This window comes from Cetorhinus maximus, chromosome 20 (assembly GCF_964194155.1).
Source record: "Cetorhinus maximus chromosome 20, sCetMax3.hap1.1, whole genome shotgun sequence".
NCBI lineage: Eukaryota > Metazoa > Chordata > Chondrichthyes > Lamniformes > Cetorhinidae > Cetorhinus > Cetorhinus maximus.
Window position 1 is genome coordinate 71629247 of NC_135898.1, and position 15692 is coordinate 71644938.

Consider the following 15692-nt stretch of genomic DNA (forward strand, 5'->3'; position numbering starts at 1 on the left):
TAACCTTCAGTCTGTGCCTCTTGTCATTGATTTACTGTCTGAGGAAAATGACCTTTTGCTATTTACCCTCTTAAAACTTTCCAGATCATGGCAACTTCATGAGATCATCTCTTGCCTTTCACTTTCCAGTGGAAAAACAACACTTTCAACCTTTTTTTTCACAATTATACTAGTATTGTTTTCTTACAAGTGGTAGTGTTACCATGCGTCTGATGTCCTTGTCCTTCTAGGTCATATAGACTGTGGGTTTGAAAGGTTCTGTCAAAGGAGCCTTGGCAAGTTGCTGCAGTGTTTTTTTTTCAGTTGTTTTTGCTTTAACCTCTTGGAATATCTACACTTGATGTGCCCCCTTTACTGCTATTTGAAAAGCTTATAGCCTAGACGTTATCTACCTTGCATTTAAATATCTGCCATTGCCTGCCTGCTGTTTAGATCTGGCATTTCCCAGCCACTATCCTGTTTGCTGTCTCTGCAAGAGCATTGGTGGTCATACTAACAACATATAAGCATGTATGGGATGAAATTAAAGATCAAGCCCTTCAGTCAATCAACTCTTCATTCCCATCAATTCTACATGATTGAGTATCTTACTGTAAAGCCACCATGTCTTAAAACTATTGAAGGAAATGATAAAGGTACCAGTCGTGTGCTTAAAAATAACACTAATCTGAGCTCAAACAGCTGAAAACAACTCAGTGCTAAGTACATTGATGTGGGTAACCACAGTCACATGCAAATCACTAGTGAGGGGCTAACCATACCAAGATAATGTCCACAGAATTATCAGATAGCTTAAAATACTTGAACTAAAACAGCGTCAGTGAAGAAAATTTCTGCTTAAATCTTAAATTCAAAACCATCATGTGACAATTATTTTTGTTCCGAATGTTTATGTTGAAAATTAGAATATTGAAAACAAAGATCAACCAGAGTGATCCATGATACGAACAGCAGAGACACTGCAGCACTTCGACAGTAAGTATTATCTGTCATCAACACTTGGTGTTCAGCATAATATTCCTTCATCTATGGTCATAGTGTCCTCAGATTTGGTATTGCGGCAAAGCCTGGCTGAAGATTCTGGACCTAATGAATGTCTAGATGTCCCAGATTCTTCAATCAACTCAAGGCCTCCTCTATCAATGTAAGACAATGACCCAGGTAATCAATTTTGAGTGTTATTAAAATGTACGTCAAATGAATGCAGAAAATAATTTTGTTATACTATTTTGTTTTTGGGTCTTTTCTAGGCATTTAACTCTCTATTTCTCAGCCTCTGTTTTAACTTTCTCATAAATGAGCCCCAGTTATGTATGTTTTCAAGATTATCTTTACTAGCCTTGATAATTTTTCAATTTGCAGCAATATACCTGAGATAATAAATAGATCAGCCTTTCTGATAATCACTTTAGCTACAAGAATTATCCATTACCTCTTGTCTTCAATAAGCATTAGAGCATTACAACATCTGAACAAGTGGGTTTATTTGTGTATTATACTATTGTTTAAAGAAAAATGAGCAAATAAACAGATATAATGTTTTTTAATGGTAGAGCCCTATCTTTTCCCTTGAAAATAGGCAATGGCCTGAATCATCTGGTCGGCGTGCAGGGGCAGGCCCTGCTCGCCAACGTGTAAAATGACGCACGGTGACGTCAGGCATGCGTCCTGATGTCACCGTGCTTCATTCAGATCATCAATTCAGTGGGTGCGCACCAGAGTCGGCCTATCAAGGCCATTTAAATACCAATTAAATGAATTACCATAGCTGTCCGTCCAACCTAAATCAAATGAAAATTTTTATTAGAAATCAGTGACATGTGCCAGCTCATGTGACACTGTCACATGAGGGGACATGTTTGAGTATTTTTGTTTTTCTTTATTTCAAATAATAATAATCAAACTAATTAATAATCAGCTCTGTGCCTCAGGGAGATTTCTGCGCTCTTTCGCACACAAGCCCCAACTCAACCTCCTACACCCCCCATGCACAAGGAGCGCTCAGCGCTTCTGGGTGTGCATCACGCTGGGCAGGTCTTAATTGGCCCGCCCGCGTAAAATGGCAATGCGCAGCCAATTGCGGGCAGCGGTTGGCTGTGCGCCCACCCATGCCCGCTCCCGCTCAGCACCCCCGACGGGGAGAAAATTCTCCCCAATAAAAAGTTGCAGTGTATAGTGCAATGTTCATGGCTTTCCCCATCTCAGCCCTGTCACATCCTCCAGCCTTAAAACCTCCTTCCTGAACTTTCTTTCCCTTGGGACAATTCTCTATATTAAAGGAACTATATAAAAGCATGTTGTTGTTGATAAATGCTATGCAATCATTTTGTTAATAATGTTTATATATGTGTCACATAACTGAACATAATCATTAAAGATTTCTTTTAGCATAAGCTAAAAATTATAGACCTGTTGAATTGGCATCTAATGGTAAAAATATCAGAGTGTACAACAACAACTTTCACTTATATAACACATTTAATGCAAGTAATGCCCCAAAGTTAAAACAGGGAGGTTGAGAATCTGGAGAGGGAATCCCAAAGAATAGAACCACAAATCGAAGAGCAGGGAAAAGGCAGTTCAAGTACTTTGACTGAGAAAAGCATGATGAATCAAAAAGAATGTAGATTCATAACTGATTAATTGGGTTTAAGAAATTTTTGGTGATTTTTAAGAATGCAGTTAGAGAATTAAGATTATAAATGTGTGTGTGTGTATTTTGATTTTTAGAAAGAATCTGGTTAACCACCTCACAAGAGGCAAACAGTTAAAGAAAAAACTAAGGACTTTCAAAGCATATGTTGTAAATTGACCTGAAAGACTCTACACACTCAAAACAAAAAGTCGAAGATTTTTATTGTCCGAAGGCACTTCGTGGAGGTGTAATCAGGAAAAAATGGACACAGAGGAAAACAGTTAGGTATTAGGAGGGGTCAAAAAACCTCAATCAAAGAGATGTTTTTTAAGCAGGGCCTTAAAAGAGCAGAGAGAGGAGAAGCAAAGGGATTTAGGAAGAAAACGTCAGAACAAGTGGCCTAGTTGGTTGAAGGCACAGCCATGAATGGTAGGACAAAGGGAGGGTCAGGATGCACAAACAACCTGAATGAGAGCATTCAGGAGGGAGCTTTTAAGGCTGGAGAATGTGACAGAGCTGAGAGGCGGGAAAGCCATGAATATTGCAACTATACACGGCAACCTTTTATTGCCAATTTTCAAGGAACACGACAGAGCGATTTCTACCATTAAAAAATGTGCATCATATTACCATATATTTGGCTATTCTTGTATAAACAATAGCATAATATACAAATAAATGCAGTTTTGACATTTAAATCTAAAATGAGGTCAGGTTTTATAATGCTCTAGAAGCATAAATTAGATTTCCTCAGCACAATGAAATCATAAACCATTTCATAACAATTGTGCTTATCAATTCACTGCACACAGCACACAGTAGAAATCTTTCCCCAAAGAGTAGCTATTTCCAACGATGTAGTAATTAGGCAGATACCTTGGTAATCTAACCTGGGATTAATAGGCAATAAAAGGTTGCCGTGTATAGTTGCAATATTCATGGCTTTCCCGCCTCTCAGCTCTGTCCAATTCTCCAGCCTTAACAGAGTCCTTGGTAATCTAACCTGGGATCCTTGATGTTTATAAAATGCACCAATGACCATATTGAGGATATTGTAAGGAGGATGTATATTTTTGAAGATGGCACCAAGTCTTGTTGAAATGAATAGACCGTGGTGCACTATTCCTCCATGGCCTCCTTGAATTCTACACAACATTGTACATAACTCAACATCGTCTGTCCTCCATTATCCATCTCAGTGAGACTGCTCTTGCATGGTTCTAGTTTTACCTATCCAAACATAGCACATTTCATGCAATGGTTTCTCCTCATACCCCTAAACTATCACCATCCAAGGATCCATCCTTTGGTTTCTTTCCCTTTCTTTTTGACGTCCTGCCCCTTGATCATCTGCAGAGACAGGTAAGAGAAAACCTTTTCTCCAATGATTCACCAGATCTCTGTTACAATATTAAAAGAGGTGCAGGAGAAGAGATCCTAGGGGTATATGTATACAACTCTTTGATGGGAGAAGGACAAGTTGAGGAGGCTGTTAAAACGGTATGTGGGATATTTGGTTTTACAAAGAGAGACACAGGGCTGAATTCTCTGGTCGGTGAGTGGGGGCAGGCCCGCTCGCCGATGCGTAAAATGACACGCGGTGACGTTGGGCGGGTGTCTCTGCGTCACCGCGCGTCATTTACATTTTCAGTTCGGCGGGTGCACACCCAAGTTGGCTGCGCGCCCGCCAAACTGTCAAAGACCTATTAAGGCCTGTTAAAAACTAATTTAAACAATTAAATGAGCTACCCATCCAACCTTAAGGTTGGCGGGCAGGCGGAGAGCCCAGGCAGCCTTCACATTTTTCATGGAACCTCATCCACAGGTGGGATGAGGTTTCTTGAAGTGTTTAAAAATTCAATAAAACTTTTTTTAAAAAATCATTGATATGTCCCAGCTCAAGTGACACTGTCACATGAAGGGACATGTCTTAAAGTTTTCAAATACTTTTTTTAGAAATTTTAACTTAAACAAATCTCCCTGAGGTGCAGAGGTGCCTCAGGGAGATTTCTGCGCTCTTTCACGCACATGCACAAAAGAGTGCAATCCTGACTCAGGGAATCCCCCTCCCACCCACACAGGGAGAGCTCAGCGCTTCTGGGTGAGCATCGCACTGGGTGGGCCTTAATTGGCCCACCCACGTAAAATGGTGGCGCGCAGCCAATCGGGGGCGCCTATCAGGTTCGCTCTTGCTCCCACCTGCCCCCGCACAAACCCCCAATGGGGGTCAAAATTCAGCCCATAGGCTGGAATCTTCCAGCGCCCCCCCCCCCTCCATGGCGGGTTCCCACACGGCGGGCCGGTGAGCCATTGAAATATCCGTTCACATCGACGGGACTGGAAGATCCCACTGGCGTGAGGGGTTGGAAAATTCCAGCCACTGAGGAGAAAAGCAAGCAAGTTATGCTAAACCTCTACAATGCACTAGTTAGTCTCTAGCAGGAATATCGTGAACAATTCTGGGCACCATTTTTAGAAAGGATGACAAGGCCTCAGCAAGAGGAGAAGGAGGAGATTTAATAGAAAGGAGAAACAAGGTGCAGAGGAGAGTTGCTAGAATAGTACCAGGGATGAAAGACTTCAGTTACAGGAAGATACGAGAGAAACTGGAGTTTTTGTCCTTAGAGCACAGAGAGTTAAGGGGAGATTTAACAGAGGTCACCAGTGAAGCGATGCATCCCAGAAGCTGACAGCTGCATGGACAACGCATTTCCAGATGTGGTCAATGGCAGCTTAATGATGGGCAGGCAGAGATAGAATGGGTGACTGCCAATCAAGGAGGACAGACAGATAGTGCAGGAGGCCCCTGAATGTATCTCATTTGCCAGCTGGTATTCAGTTCTAATCACCAGCGAGTGATGCTTTCAAAGTGAAGTGCAACCAGAACCAAGTCCATGGTACCAAAGATGGTTCAGCTGTGCAACAGGGCATCAAGGAAGATTGGAAAGCAATAGTGATAGGAGATTCCATAGTTTGGGGTCAGGCAGGGGGTTCTACAGTTGCAGGGGTGATTCCAACATAGTATGCTGCTTCCCTGATACCAGGGTCAAGGACATCGCTGAATAGTTGCAGAGCAGTCTGAGGGGGGAGGGTGAGTCACAAGAGGTCATGGTCCATATTGGTACCAACAATATAGGTACATAGAAGGAGGAGGTCTTGCAGGCAGATTTTAAGAAACTAGAAAAGTGACTGGCAAAAAAAACCCAACCATTGGTGCAGACAAGCCAATGTGTACCAGTGCCAGTCTGGGCTGGATAAATGGCGTGTGTTAGTGGAAGGACGGACATCAGTTGTAAAACGCCCCATCAAATCCCCCCTCAAAAAATTATGGTTAATATGAAAGGTGATCAACCAGCATTGTGGTGACCCAATGTAACATGGGACCGTAAGAAATTGATCATGCAGGTTTGCACCAGATACCCAGGAAGCTTACACAACTAATATATCTTGAGTAGATCACAGATTTCGGGCATCTTCAAGGGACCACACAGGATCCAGGGTTGGCTCCTCAGTGTCAAGGGGTATCCGCAAAGAATGTGGCTGATGCTACCTGTGTGGCGGCCACAGATTCCTGCAGAGAGAAGGCACATCAATGCTCATACACTATAAGCCTTCAATCTGGCAAAGCTCCTCAAGGAGATCCATCTCCAGCAATGGGACAATGCATTCTGTGTAACATCGATGGTGAAACTGATAGGTGACTCTTGGGCCAAGGCAGTCAAGGACTTTCTGTAGGCGTGCATCTAATCACAGATGATTCCATCCTCTGTGTCACCTTCTTCTCTATCACATTAACATCTGGCACTCTCAGTTAGAGATGCTGGCCCACTTTTATCCCCACCCTACTGTAAATGTGGACCACCTGAAGATGACAACATTCAACCACTTGTGAGCCACATATTAAAATGCCTCCTCTTTAAGACACACATTGTGCCCTCATGGCCAGCCCTGGCTCTTGCGAACTCCAAAATTCTCAGACATCGTGAGGCCCTCAAGGAGACAAGTTGTTGCTAATAATGAGCAGACTTCACACCCTCACTCCTATCCCATTGCTCCCCTCAACATTATCTAAAGCTACGATGTGTGCTTCCAGAGCATGCTCAAAGACTCTGTTGACCACCAAAAATTACCATTTGCAATTAGCATCACTCGTCTCGGCGAGTGTTTAGATGATGAGATGCACGATACTGCACCCCAACATTGTGACGAGAGCCTTGTGGCTGCAATACAGACAATTACAGGTTGAGAAATAATCAGGGCAATAATGTGGCTGAGAGGGGCAGAGCTTCAGCATCTTGAGATGGCAAGGTGCTCCCACTTATCGGTCAGCTTAGGAGATGTACACTCAGAAAGTCAGAAATACGGTTGGCAGACAGCAGTGCATGCTGAGCTCTGCAAATGGGCTCATAGCATGAAAACCCTGCCAGATGACAGAGAGCACATGGAGTTGCATGATATATGGCCCTTCTCCATGTGTAAACACATCTTTCTTTGTACGCTACACCTTCACCTTTCAAAAGTGCAGGCAAGATAGGAGAAAGCCTCTGCCTCAATCTTACAAGGCCAAGAATAAACATGAAATCACCCTGCAAAGCATGTGAATGAGGTTCCTTCCACAAGCACATTTAACGTTAAGGTTGAGGCATCACTGATGTCGAGAATGATGCCCATGATAGCAACATCTGCAATAAGTGGGGGGAGGCACCAGGGTATCACACCTAGTTGGCAGCAACACAGCTCATCATAAAAAGGTGTACACGAGGAGATGTGAAATGGGTATGGTTCTATTTTCATTTGTGAACATTATATACATGTTGTGAACATGTGCCACCATTGTGCTCCTAAATTTTTTGAACTTTCTTAAACCTACCACTTTGTCTGGGTGTATCCACGACTTCCACAGTGGAGGTGGAGGCAGCCTGCTGACTGCTATGCCTGGTAATCTGTGATGACTTTGGTGGGCGTCCTCTGGAGAGCTGAGGCCTGGAGGGCCCCGGCCTGCTTTGGGTGTCTTGCTGTGGGGCAAGTGGACCCTCCTTGGCCTGTGGAGCTGGAGGTGATGGTATCACAGGAAGAGGGGTTTGGGATTGGCCGGACACTCCTGGACTCACCTGGGTGGATTGCCCCGGGGTGTCCAGCTGCTGCTCCTCCTCCCGATGGGTGCCCAAGGGCCCCTGGCTGATTCCTTGAAGAGTAGGGGCAGCTGGAGTGAGATCGAGCTGGCCCACCCCCCTCTCACATGGCCACTGGTGGATGGCAGCAATGGCTACAGTGATGGAGTGCTGTTGCTGCACCAGTGCAGGACCGATGTCCTGGACTAAGGTCTCCATGGCGGCCACCATCCTACCAGTGTTGACCTCGGTTCGTTGGCATACCGACGCTATCATTTCAGGCTGAATGCTGATGGACTCCGCCATCATCTGTTGCACCTGGGGATTGCAGCTGACATCCTTCCCTCATGTTCCCATGATTATTGGTGCAGCTCCAGCAAATGATTTAGGACCAAGTCCAGAGGCTCATCTTTGGGCTCGGACTCAGAAGAATCCTGGCCTCCAGCAGTCCTCTGAATGCCAGTGACCTCAGGTGCCACCTACTGTGGAACAGATTCTGTGCTGTGCTCACCAGATTGTGACCCCAAGCCTGCTCTAGATCTAGGTCCCACCGAGGTGTGTGTCTCTGCACTGGTGGAGGGTGTGGGTGAGCACTGAGACGGATCTTCTGCTGTGGTGCCCTCAGGATCCTCATCCGAGGTGTCATCAGGTCTCAAACTGAGGGCCTGACTGGTCGAGGCCATTGGGCGTCTGGCTGAGGTTCTTATGAAAGAAAGTAGAGATAACTAGTGCATGCCAGGCGACTCTAAAACATGACAATGCACTCACAGTATGGTTGTCTGACGGATGAGCTGGTGCAGGATTCTCATGTGGGTGTTTGCTGCCAACTTCACCATCGCCACAGGTATGGTCCATGGTTTTTGAACTGAGAGTGGACCTTGAATTCCAGCACTCCACCCCCAGTCTGGGGTCTCTCCCCGCAATTCTGTGCGATCTTGCCTTGCATATAGACAGGTGGAGAGAGTGTGAGCAGACGCATGTCAGGACAGATATTAAGGATGCCTGGCATGTTTGGGTGGTGAGGGGAGCGATGGACGGGATGAGGATGTGATCTCCAGTGGAGTTGAGCCCAGATGGAGATGTGAGGGTATGTGTGAGTGGCTGATGATGTCCATTGAGCTGGCAGTGAGTGAGATGCCAGTGAATGTGTGATGGGCTTATGAGTGTGTGCGTTTAGAGTGATGAGATGGTTGACTTACCCTGGCAGCATGGATAAAATTACTCATCCTCTTTCTTCACTGGGTGTCTGACCTCTTCTGTGTAGCATTGGCACTGACCACCACTGCCACTGCCTCCCAAGCCAGAGTGGTGAGCTTGCTGAACCTCCTGCGGCCAGAGCTGGGGTAGAGGACATCGCGGCGGGCCTCGACTGCATCCAAAAGGTGCTCCAGTGAGCGAATTTGGGGGCTGCCATCTTCTTGGCTTTCGGGGCCATGTCTTCAGTGGAGAGTCCTGGGCTGCAGATATTGAGAACACTGTGTATGGCTGCACTTTAAATATGATGCCCTGAGTAAGGAAGTGAGGTGATCACATTGCGGGGTGATGAATCAGAGGCCACCCGCCAGTGGTCCAGCATATTTCTCATGCGTGCATATGTAATGAGGCAGGAAGTGGACAATACGACTTAAAAACCCGCCATTGCAGCCAGTGGTAGAACACCGTTTTTCACGCCCACCACCACGCTTTGTGCATCAAGTGGAAAATCCCACCCAAGGATTTGCAGTTAGACCTGGAACAGAACAATGGGCTACCTTTAAAGAAGAAGTGGTTTGGGTACAGTTGAGGTGCATTTATATGAGGGGAAGAGTAGGACAACCAAAGCCAGAGCTCCCTGGATGATGAAAGCAGTAGAGAGTAAAATGAAACAGGAAATGGGTGTACATGACAGATGACAAATTGACAATACAAGTGAGAGCCAGGTTAAATATAGAAAGTTCAGACAGGAAATGAAAAAAGAAATAAGAGAGGAAAAGAGAGCAATAGAAGAGACTGGGAGTTAGCGTAAGAGGGAATCCAAAAGTCTTCTATACGCACGTAAATAGCAAAAGGGCAGGAAGAGGAGGGGTGGGGCCAAATAGGGACTAAAAAGTGGATCTACACATTGAGACAGAGGGCATGGCTGAGGTACTAAATGATTACTTTGCATATGTCTTTACCAAGGAAGAAGACACTGCCAAAGCCATAGTGAAAGAGGAGATGGTTGCGATACTGGACGGACTAAAAATTGATAAAGCAGAGGTATTCAATAGGTTGACTGGATGTAAAGTTGATAAGTCACCAGGACAGGATGTGATGCATCTGAAAATACTGAGGGAAGTAAGTGTGTAAATTGCATAGGCATTGGCCATAGTCTTCCAAATCTCCCTAGATATGGGAGTGGCGCCAAAGGACTTGAGAATTGCTAATGTTCAAAAAAAAAGGTACAGGGATAAACCCAGTAATCTCTGGCCAGTCAGTTTAACCCCGGTGGTGGGAAAGCTTGCAGGAATGATAATCTACTGGAGGAAGGTATCTGACCCCAGGGGTCATACTAGGAACACTACTTCTCTTGGTCTATATTAATTACCTAGATTTGGGTGTTCAATTCCAAAATTTGCAGATGACACAAAACTTGGAACTGTTGTGAACTGTAAAGAGAATAGTGTTGGAATTCAAGAGAACATACACAGGCTGGTGGAATGGGCAGACATGTAGCAGATGACATTTAACACAGAGAAATGTGAAATGCTACATTTTAGCAGGAAGAATGAGGAAAGACAATGCTAAATAAAAGGTACAATTCTAAAGGTGGTACAGGAACAGAGAGACCTTGGGGATATATGTGAAGGTTGTTGGAGGTGGCAGGGTAGGTTGAAAAAGCTGCTAAGAAGACACATAGGATCCTGGGCTTTATAAATGGAGGCGTAGAGTACAAAAGCTAGAAAGTTATGATGATCCTTTATTAAACACTGTCTTGGCCTCAACTAGAGTATTGTGTTCAATTCTGGGCATGACACATTAGGAAGGATGCAAAAGCTTTACAGAGGATGCAGGAAAGATCTACAAGAATGATTTCAGGGATGAGAGACTTCAATTGATTGGGTAGATTGGAGAAGCTGGCGTTGTGATCCTTAGAAATGAGAAGGTTGAGGGGAGATTTGATAGAAGTGTTCAAAATCATAAGAGATCCAGACAGAATAGATAGAGAGAAACTGTTCCCATTGGTGCAAAGATCAAGACCCAGAGGGCACAGATTTAAGGTGATTGGCAAAAGAACCAACAGCGACATGAGGAAAATTTTCTTTTATGCAGTGTGCTTAGGATCTGGAATGCGATGCCTGAGAGTGTGGAACAAGACAGATTGAGTTGTGACTTTCAAAAGACAATTGGATGTATCATCTGAGTGAGAAAAAAATACAGGGCTACAGGGATAAGTATGGGGGGATGGAACCAGCTAATTTGCTCTAGCAGAAAACTGGTACAGAAATGACAGGCCAAATAATCTCCTTCTGAGCATCTCCATTCTCTGATTCTGCAGGTGTTCAAAATCATGAAGGGTTTTAACAAATGAGAAGAAAGTGTTTCCAGTGACAGAAACATCATTAAGCAGAGGACACAGATTGGAGGTAATTGGCAAAAATAACGAGGTGACATGAGGAAAAAAAATGTCACAACGAATTTTTTTGATCTGGAATGCACTGCCTGAAAGATTGATGGAAGCAGAGTGAATAATTTTCAAACGGGGATTGGATAAATACTTGAAAGGGATCATTTTGCCAGGCCCCTGAGAAGGGGCAGAAGATTTGGAGGAACTGGAGCTGGCTGAACTAGGGGAATGGCCTTCCTCTTCTGTCCGGTATCATTCTATGACTCTAAGATGTACGATAAACAGAACGTATTGGCATCAAGAAGTCAAGAAATTGTGGGAGAGATAATATGTTAGTTGGAGAGAGAAATCCGGAAAGGTTTAGCAGTTAGGAAAGTGAAGCCTAATAATTCTTAATAATGGGAAATATTTGGCAATAACGCCAGTGAGTATTAATTACTTTGTAGAATGTGGTATAGTTAATAATAAAGCAAAACAATTGCTTGAATTGTACGGAAGCCTGAAGATGTCATGTTATATTATAATAACTGTCAATGTTAAAAATTCTAATTAGACCGGTAAAACACAAGGCCAAACGAGTAATATTCACTGGCTACTGGTGAGGCAGATCGTTCTTGGCAATGTGGTTCCTTACACTATATGATACAGAGGCATTGGAAGGTGTTTAAAGAAGGGCAGCAAAACTGATAGGGCTCAATGAATGGATTTTTAGGAGCGACTAATCATAATAGGGGATTTCTTGATATGGCTTTGGAGGATTCCTCCCAAGGAGCCAAAAAAGAATTGGTGGGCAATATTAAAAGATGAAGGAACGGCAAGCAGAGGTGATCTTAATGTGCAAGCTATTCATAAAGCTTCTGTATTTTTCTGATTTATTGGTTATCTTTGGTTTGTCCTCCCATTTCTAGATTTACCTTCTGCCGTGTTCTTTTGTCTGAAGGGACAACTTTGCTCATGGCTTTGTTTTACTCTGTTTTCACAAAATTTCATTGGAGTAAGCAAATGCAACGTGAATGGTCAACTTGTAAAGATTTGATGAATGATTTCTTCTAGTAGAGCCAGTACCGAATTTGAGGCTTGTGCTTTTGTAACAGACGCACTCAAAAAGCCGCAACATATTAATTGCACTGAAATAGCCGAATCGTCGTCGATACGTTTACCACATTACACACGCGTCCCACCAGCTTTGCCTGTTCATGATGGCAACATGGAAACGGGGTTACCAGAATTTAAATTGCACCCACACAACTTGTACAGGGGCCACTCGCAAAATCAGATAAGCTTTGGCCAATAGCTTTGGAGTTAATTTTGATTTTTGTTGGAATTCATTGTTAATTAATTAATTCATCACCTAAACCGATACAGAACTCAGCTTAACAACCGTTGATATTCATGGTGAAAATGGGGAGGGGGTGGGGAGGGGCGGGGGTGGGGGAATAGTATTCGCGTATCTCCAGTAATTGAGGGTATAGGATAAAACAACATAGTATCATAAACTCCAATAACAATACCTTGGGTATTGTCCAACCCTTAGAAAACTTCCATTATTTTAAGATGAAAGTTATCAACCTCAAACTATGGTGCAATAAAATGTCATTTCTAATTCAAACATTTCCCTCCAAAATAAGTTTTAATGTTAAAAACGGCGTGTTACTTTGACAATCTTGGTGCCGTATATTCATGTGTGGATTAAGCGATGGTGAGTGAGCACGTGTTTGGGATAAGTCTATATCTCCTGACCAGTTCAGGAAGGAAACGGTCATTCCCTGAACATCTCCTATCAGCACCACAGTCTCTGAACAGCTCTTTTCGCTCTTTGTTGGGGGGTGGGGGTGGTGGGTGTGTGGGTGGGGTGGTGGGGAGGGGGGATCGAGGCGTTTCCTCATTAAAGGATGAAGTAGTGCACAAGGTGAGGACGAGGCACATGCGGCTGGAGCGCCTTGCTTCCGCGTCACCTCTGGTCTGGTGCAGAACTAACTCCGGAGAGGAGGAGAAAGAGGCAGAGAGAGTCTACACTCCACAGTTCAGCCCTGCCTGTTTGATCCACTCCGTGTTCCAGCTGTCACAGACCATGACAGACAAGCAACCCAAGGCAGCTGAGGACGAGGATCTGCCCGTTTACTTGGCCAAGCTAGGAAGCAGTAGCCCCAAACCCCGCCAGAAGTATGGGGGGATGTTCTGCAACGTGGAGGGCGCCTTTGAAAATAAAACCATCGACTTCGATTCGCTGTGTGTTGGCAGGAGAAGCGCCAGGAGTCTGAGTAAAAACGATGGGAGTCAGGTTTCCATCGAGTCTGACGGATTGAGTGAGACCGGGAGTGATATCAGTGAGGTGTCCAGCTCCTGTGAGCCTGGGGCTCGGGCTGAGAACGGGTTTCAGCCGCTGGATCGGTCACCGAGGGTTCAGGAAGAAGGGTTTCCGCACACTCAGGTAAAAGTCACCACTCAATGTATAGCGGACAGCGTTTCAAATATCCGAGAGCAACTGTGTATACGTCTAATTACTGAACTTGGTGAAACTGAAATAGGCAAGTCTGCAAAAATCAATCTGGGAATATGTGGTTCCAAGTTAGAAGTGATGGGGACCACGGTTAATTTTAACCTGGCCAGGTCCCGTTATACGAGTGTGTGAATATATTGCCAGAACTGTGAAATCGTTCGTCCAAGGCACACTGTCTCTCTCATGAAGTTTTTTTTTAATTGATAAGGGTTAACTGCCCCACGTGTTTCGGTTTTATTGATAACCAAAGTTAATGTCTGCACGTTAACAAAGCTGTCTTCCTCTCTATATCGGTGGGGTTGGTTATACTGTTTGGTTGGCTCTGATGGTTTACAGGAGGAATGCGGGCGGTGGGATTGTGAGTAGCCCCTGGCTTACACGGTTTTGCCGAAGAATATGGAGCAGGAGCAGAGTGCTGTTCAACTTACTCCCAAACTCCTGCCTTTTTCTGAAGTGAGCTCGGGGACATTCACGAGGTCCCGCGTTATTGACTCCCTGACACTGGGGCAGCATGTTGTATTCCTTCTGAAACCCTGGCAGGATACCGCTATTCGGTGGGGAAAACGAGACAAAAGGAGAAAATCCATCTCCACGTGTGTGTCTGGCTGGATCACATTCTTCATTCTTGGATCAACGACCAAATTATGGAGCAAGGTGTCGGTTACTAAAAGAGTCCCGAAAGGGATTTTGTGTCAAACACATTGTGCCTCTTTAATGATTATCCGGTTTGGTAAAATAAACTAAAGGAAACCGAGCTGGTCCCACATAAATAGGTTTTCCATTAATGATGGGGTGTACATTTACTGGCGGATGATAGGAGAAGAGGAGGGGTTGGTTAACCATCCCAAAGGATAATGAGCTAATACAGAAGATGCTTCCTGAGTGATTACACTGGGAAACCATAATTATGGTAAAATCTGATCAAAATACTCATGGACTTAAAAAGGGTAATTGCTCAGTGAATCATCCCATGTCACGTACGACAAAACAATGCTCTTAAATTTAAATCCTAGAAATGACTTGCATTTTAAAAAAAAGATATCCTATTGATTCCTGTTTTATACCGGGGCTGTAGTTAACTGGATTTTTATGATGGAGTTATTTTTTTTTCATTATTTATATTGGCCGGCATAAATGCATTCCCTACTTAAAATTAATGTATTGATGTACATCTGTGCAGTGGTAGAAATTATTGGTAACAAAGCCTGCCTATGGAGATGTGGTCAATTTAATGCAGAGGAACAAGTGTATGGGGAATAGCTGCAGGCTGGTAGCAATCCACCCCCCTCCTCCCCTCCCCTACCACTCTTTCAGGGTGTTCCTGTAGTCCCCATTGTAGTAGTGATGCTGCTGAATACAGAGGGAGGGAGCTGCAATGCTAATCAGGCAGATGGTCTATGAGCTTGCTGGAGGGGGAGGGGGTCGAGGCGGTGCCAGTCTGAGCTGCGAAGCCTCGTCCTCCCTGAACAAGCACCATTTTCAGCACCACAAGGAAAAAGACGAGAGATCAGAAGCCCTCTCGCCAAACCATCCCCCCCATCTCCCTCCCCCCTCCCTTCGATCTCTCCGACCGTTCACCGACCGGCGGACCAAAAACAAAACAAAAAGCAGCCGGGAGATTCTCCCCCCCACCCCACCTTGAGTTTCGTGGGTCTGCAGTAGAAACGGTTCGAGGTCAGAAACATGTTATCCTACCAAGGCAAGAAGAACATCCCGCGGATCACGGTAAGCATTGAAGCATTAGCACAGTGACAGTCCTGTTTGAGGGCCCCGGGCTGGATTAATATTCTCTCCCTCTCTCTCTGTGTGTGTCTCTCCTAACTCTTTGTGACTGAGACGAGCCGTGGACCCCTCACCCAA

The 15692-nt window shown here is 44.6% G+C and overlaps 1 protein-coding gene across 1 annotated transcript in view; it reads left to right on the plus strand.

The window, feature by feature from the left end:
• Window positions 1–15272: 15272 nt before the first annotated feature.
• The window catches only part of dpysl4 (dihydropyrimidinase like 4), a 40685-nt gene continuing 40265 nt past the window's right edge, over window positions 15273–15692 (plus strand). The window contains exon 1 of the mRNA XM_078564911.1: window positions 15273–15557. Within this exon, the coding sequence (XP_078421037.1) occupies window positions 15516–15557 (42 nt within the window). The 5' untranslated portion in view covers window positions 15273–15515. The remainder of the gene's footprint in view (window positions 15558–15692) is intronic.